This window comes from Spermophilus citellus (genome assembly GCF_964194105.1).
Source record: "Spermophilus citellus genome assembly, chromosome: 2".
Lineage (NCBI taxonomy): Eukaryota > Metazoa > Chordata > Mammalia > Rodentia > Sciuridae > Spermophilus > Spermophilus citellus.
Genome location: NC_138183.1, coordinates 20,241,165 through 20,247,164, shown reverse-complemented (window position 1 = coordinate 20,247,164; position 6,000 = coordinate 20,241,165). Strand labels below are relative to the sequence as shown.

The 6,000-nt window shown below is 60.2% G+C and overlaps 1 protein-coding gene across 3 annotated transcripts in view; it reads left to right on the top strand.

Annotated features, from left to right (window-relative positions):
- Window positions 1-705: 705 nt before the first annotated feature.
- COL27A1 (collagen type XXVII alpha 1 chain) overlaps window positions 706-6,000 on the top strand; it is a 122,975-nt gene continuing 117,680 nt past the window's right edge. For 2 of the 3 annotated variants that reach the window (XM_081280124.1, XM_081280123.1), the window contains exon 1: window positions 707-1,157. In XM_081280124.1, the coding sequence (XP_081136250.1) occupies window positions 1,099-1,157 (59 nt within the window). In that variant the 5' untranslated portion in view covers window positions 707-1,098. Of the gene's footprint in view, window positions 1,158-6,000 lie in introns of all 3 variants that reach the window. The other variant, XR_014020458.1, reaches the window with a different exon arrangement.

Below are 6,000 nucleotides of genomic sequence, written 5' to 3'. Positions count from 1 at the left end.
TGCCCAAAGAGGTGGAGGTGGGGGTGGGGATTAGTCTCAGTGCTGGCCTGGGGTTGGGGATGTGAGAATCTACCGGCGGCAGGCAAAGGCGTGCAGCTCTGCGCTCCAGTGTGGGATCCCAGGGTGTCTGCTCCACTCTGCGGGGGTTAAATCCCCGTTTTTGACCGAGCTGCAGGGGAGAGGAGGGTGAGCAAACACAAACACGCCCACCCACCACGTTCTTTCTCCCGGGAGCTCAGAATCTGGTGAAGCAATCTTTTTGGTGGGTGTCGGGGGTGAAAACACTGGTTGTTGTGGGAGTCTGGACTCCAAGTCCTGTTCCCAGTTCTGTCCTTGAAACTCTGAGATTCTTTCAGGAGTAGAATCTGTCCCCTTTCTTCCTCCAAACCGCCCCGTAGATTTGAGGATCTGCAGTCTCACAGGTCAGAAATTCCTAATCCAGGTACTGCCGTCAATCATTGTGCAGCCTTGGGCGATCTCTTGTTTCCGTGAATCTGTTTCCCCATCTTTTCAAGGAGGAGGGGGCTGGTGTCCCAGCGGGGCCGTGGCGGGCCGGCTGAGGCTGTGTCCCTGGCCGCGGCCGGCAGGGGGCAGCAGGGGGCAGGAAAGGGCGGCCCGGCGCGGGGAGGGGGAAGGTGGAGAGCTGCCGCGGGCCGAGACTTTAAATCGCCTTCATTTCCCCCAAATCCTTCCTTTTCCTCTCCTCCCCCAGGCCGGCGGGGAGGCAGCTTCCACCGCCCTCCGCGCGCCCTCTCCCGGCCTTGCTCTGCCTCCAGAGACCGCCAGCAGCCCGCCTCCAAAAGTTTGATCATCTCCCTCTTTTTCTTGCTTCTTCCTTTTCCGTGGAAGCAGAAAAAGAGCGAGGCAGGGGCGAGCACTGCGCCCGGACTCCTGGGACCATGGGCCTGGCGCGGGCGCCCGCGGGGCCCCGGCCGCGCTGCCCGCCTGCTGGAGCGCCCCTGGGCGCAGGGCTGCGCTGGGGGCGCGGGGGCCGCGCGCTCTGAGCCGGCCTGGCGCGGCGGGGCCGGGGGCTGGCGGCCCCATGGGGCGCGCCCACACTTGCCCCCCGGGCTCGGGAGCATGAAGTAGGGGCCTGCCATGGGAGCGGGATCCGCGCTGGGGGCCCAAGGCACAGCGGTGGCGGCGGCACGCGGGGGGTGAGTATGAGCTCGGGGACGCCCCCTCCCCAGCTTCCTGCTGCTGGGATCTGGAGAGGGCTGGGGTTCCCCGCCGCGCCGGACGCTTCCAGCGGAACGTCAGCTTCCTGTCCCTTTCTGCTTCTCCGCGAGGCGGGACTCCAGGGGTTAACAGGGGCTGCTCTCCCAGCCGGGCGAGGGTTGGCGAGCACTGCCTGCCCTGCAGCGCCGGGCTCTGCTGCCGGGTCCCTATGGGGCGGGGACCAGCCCAGAGGGTCGGTGTGGAGCCAACCGGGAGTGGGTGGTGGTGCGGGGAGCGCCCGGCAGGAGACCTGCAGAGTGGGAACTTTGGGGACACTTGGGGGAGGAGAGGATCTCTGTTCGGGGCGGTCTCGGTGTGTTCCAGTGGCTCGGTGTCTGCATGTCCGAGTCCGTTCGTCTCTGGTTCCATCGGTTCTTGTGAGGCTGTGGACACGTTTCTCGGTCTCCGGGTCCGGGGGCTCTGCTCCCGACTCAGTGTCTGTGTGGCTCTGCACGTCTCCGCGTTTCTGGAAGTGTGTGTGTGTGTGTGTGTGTGTGTGTGTGTGTGTCTGGGTGTCTGTTTCTCAGCTTCTCGGGGGAGCACTTAGTTCCTGTCCTTCTCCCGAGTGCGAGAGAGAAAGTGAGAGCCGGCGTGTCAGAGCAGAAAGGGCCCTGGAAGATCACCAAATCCAGCCTCTTGTACAGATGGGGACCGAGGCCAGAGGAGGGCAGGGAATCTCCGAGGCGGGGCTGAGCACAGCTGGCACCCAGGGGCTGGGATTCCCAGCTTGTGCAGAAGTTTTGGGAGAGAGCGAGGGTGTGCAAGGGCGAGTCGCTTCGTGTGGGTGTGTGTGGGAGTGAGCGAGGCTGGGAGCAGCCCTGGGCCCTGTGGCCTGGGGCTCAAACACAGGACTTGCGGTCTTTGGATCCTGCAGGACCCAAAGGGCTCTCCCAGGAGGCTGGTCAGGGCTGTAGCCCCGCCCCGGCCCGCCATGCCCCGCCCCTCTGAGTTGGAATCAGGGGGATGATGCCCCCCCTTCTTCCCCATGTCCTGGAAAAAGCTGGCTGGTTGAGATTCCCCCACCCCCACCGCAACACACGCACACAGCCCCAGTGAGCGGGGTGCTGACTCATTTTCTCCAGAAGACCTTGAGCCAGGGCAGATGCCAGCGGTTGGGCAGAGAAGTTGTGCCAGGCAAGCACCCTAGCACCCAGCCCAAGCTTTGGGCAAATGAGCAGTCACACTGCTTTGAGGCCAGCTCCTGCCTCCCCCTGTCTCCCTGGCTGTGGGTCCTGTGCCCTTTGACTCTCGTGTGCCTCCCAGCTTTGCTCCCCCACCGGTCACCAGAGTGAGCGCCATGACATCCCCGCCCCCTGCTTGTCTGCCTTTCCTCTCTGCACTCAGAACATGTTCCCTTCCTCTGCTTCTCTAAGCCCTGCGGTCCCTCCACAGTCTCACCAGCCTCAAAATGTCACCCGTTTTCTCTGCCCTTCCTGAGAACACTTTCCCTGTTATTTTGCTGGCCGATCTGCTCCCCCATCTCTGCGTCAGGGATCCTCTGATGCCCTCACTGCCTGGCCTGTCATGGGGAAGTGCCAGCCCTTTGGTGGTGGAGGGTGGTAGGGAAGCCTCCCGGGCTAACTTCAGGGGGCTTGCAACCCGGCCAACTCGAGGTTGAACCCTGAGCTTGGGCAAGCCTCTCACCTCTCTGATCCACGAAGGGGCATGCCCATCTCCAGCTGGCAGGGCTTGGGGATGGCTACCGACAGTGTTCTTGTAAAAGAGCTCAGAACAGCGCCTGACATGTAGTAAGTCCTCAAAAATGGCAGCTGTTATTTGTGTTACTACTCACTTCTTGAATGGGTGTGTGAGTCAATGGGAAAGTTCTGGGCTGCATCCTGTCCAGACTGATGACCTGTCTGTGTGCCCATGGAGGAGGTGTAAGGTATGGAGAAAGGACTTTGGGTGTGGCCTTCTGGGCACACAAGGTCTGGCTGTGCCACGGAGGCAGGCAGGATGGCCACCCCCTTGCCACACCATGGCTCCCAGCTGACCCGCGGGAGTAGTGTCCCCAGGGCCGCCTTCTTGCAGATCTGAGCTCTGAGCTTCCCGGAATGTTAAGCTGGGGTGGATCTCTGGGTCCTGTGCGTGTCCAGGTGACCAGGACAGAAGAAAGACCGTCCAGACAGGGTGCAGGTTCTGGTCGCCTCATTGTCCAGGAGCAGCCGTGACGGGTGGGCTGCAGGGGGGCGCAAGGGACAGGAACAGCTGGGTGCCCTTCTTGGGGCCCCTTTCCTGTAGCTGTGCTTAGGGCCACCTCCTGTCCTCCCTGGCCCCTGCGCTTGAGTCTTCCCGACATCCTGGAGCCCGGGGTTTGCTGAGCCAGGGCCCACAGGCGGTGGTGGAAACAGAAGTCTGCTAGAACACAGCCCGAGCCAGCGCCGGCACCAGCCTTATTCGCAGTAGCTAAACAGGATTGGAACCGGAGGGAAGAAGCAGCAGGGCCTCTGGGAGCCAACTTTCCAGGCCCGGAGCTTACTTACTAGATGGTTCGTTGGCTTCCCTGGCTACGTCTCTGCTCCTGTTGGTGAAGGCAGGGACTGTGGTCTCTGGCACGCAGGAAGGCCCCACAGGCCTCCAGTTTCTTCTCCTCCGGAGACTGTCCAGTGGGGTCTGTGGCGTGGAGGAGTCGTTTCTCCTCTCAGGGGATAGGAGTCTGGCCCCTGGGTGATCTTTAAGGACCTTCTCCTATTCAAATGTGCTCTACCCTTGGGGAGTCGTGGGTCGGTGCACCCATCGAGCAGGGCAGTGTGTTTGCGGAGGGGAATGAATGGGCGGCTGGTCTGCAGGCTAGAGGCCATGGTGTTAGCCAAAGAGGAGATTCCCTTCCATCCCCACCCCAGTCTTCTTTCTCCTGAGCTTGGAGGATTTAAAATCTTTCCCTCCGGTTTCTAAAGAGTCATCGTCTTGCCTTAGCCACACCAGAGCCATCCATCGGGGAGGACATGAGTGTCCCTGAGCTCCTCTCTCCCGCCTGGCCTCTCTTTGTCAGCCTGGGAAACATTCTGAGGAGGGAGGATGTGGCAGGGCACAGGGAAGGATGCCCGGAGTAAGGGCTGGTGCATGGAGAGTCCAGGAGAAGAAGGGGCTTGGAGGGACAGTGACAGAGACGAAGGGGTGGCAGGGACTCAGAAAGGCGAAGAAGAGCAATGTCCTTTGAGAAGGCATTCTCAGGACAAATGAGTTCCCGGGTCCTCTGGCCTGGGGGGCTGCAGGATGGCAGCGAGTGTGGGTACTGCTTTGCTGCAGGACTTCTCAGAGCCTTTGGTGTGTGGGCGCGCCGCGGGGGCTGTCGAGACCAGGATGCAGGGGACAGCTCTTCCCCGTCCATCTGGCCACAGTATCCTGGAGGATGTCCCTGGTAGGAAGCAGTAGTGAAGAAGGAGCTATGTGCAGAGCAGCCTTGACGGGGAGGTGCCTGTCCCCGCGTCCCCACCTTGGTCTTCTCCAATGCCAAATTAAACAATGTCTCTTGGGAAGTTCTGGGTCGGTGCAGGTTCTGGCCACTGTGATCCTTCCCAGCACCAATGAGGCTGCCATTGGCTTGGCGTGGGAGGTCTGCAGGGGGTTACCCTGCCCTTCTCATCTGGGCACCTGGGCACTCTGACCTTTACCATTGCCCTGGTGAGCCCGAGGGCAGGCCATGCAGTGGGGGGGAGAGGGCTGGGAAAGCCAGAGCAGAGCCGGACGAAGGTGCTGGGAGGACACTTCAAGGCCCAGAGCCCTGTGATTCCAGCTGATCTTCATTCATCCCGTGAGAATGCTCTGGACACTTCCCATGTGTCTGCCAGGCGTGGACGAGGGAACAGGCCAGCTCACTCTGCCCTTGGGGGACGTCTTCTAGGAAGGGAAGTGGACAGTGGTGACCAAGTACTTGATGTGGGTGTGGTGTGACTCAGAGAGCACAGCAAGTTGGGAGCTAATGGAAGTGTGGGAACTGACCAGGCAGAGAACAGGGTCCAGCTGATGGAGCAGGATGTGCAAAGGGACCATCATCAGCACCTGGGAGCTGTTCCAGCCGGCTTGCGGGCAAATGAGTTTTCTCCAAGTAAGGGAAGTGCCAATTCAGCATGATTTAAATAATAATGGGATTATTGCTTCCCATGTTAAGAGGCCCCAAGGAAGAGCAATGCTAGGGTTGGTTAATTCAGCATCTCAACGTGTTATTTTCCATTCTGCTATCCTCATCTGTACACGAGGCTTGTTACCTCACATGTGCAAAATGGCTGCAACAACTCCAAGTTGGATGTCCTCACTCAATGACATACAGAGGCTAGAAGAAAACCTCTTTGTCCTTTTGAAGCGCTTTCCTGAGGTTCCCAACAGGCACCACTCCCATCTCATTGGCCATATTTGAGTAATATATGCATGCCATTCCCAGAATTGGCTTAGGCTTGTCCAGATTCATCTGGAGTCCTCTGAAGTCTGTGTCCACATGTGACTGCAGGATGGAGGGATGGCTGTGGGTGGAGAAGCACCAGTGTCTTCCAAAGCGCCCAAGTTATGGTTGCCGTTGATGGGAATCGCTATTAAATTTGAAAGTAGGGAAAACTAATGGAGGCTGAGCTTATTTTCCAAAGGGCCCAGGGTCTGGGGTGTCGGATGGCCATTCTGGCAGGCGGGTTTCCTGGATTTCGGGGCTCCCCAGCTCACACCGTCCTAGCTGGAAACGGACCCTGGTCTGCCCACCCAGCCTTAGCCCTCCCCACCCACCTGGCCCAGCTCTCTCTGCCTGCATCCTGGCCATCTCTGGCCACGTGCCGCCCTCCCCTCTGCCCACCT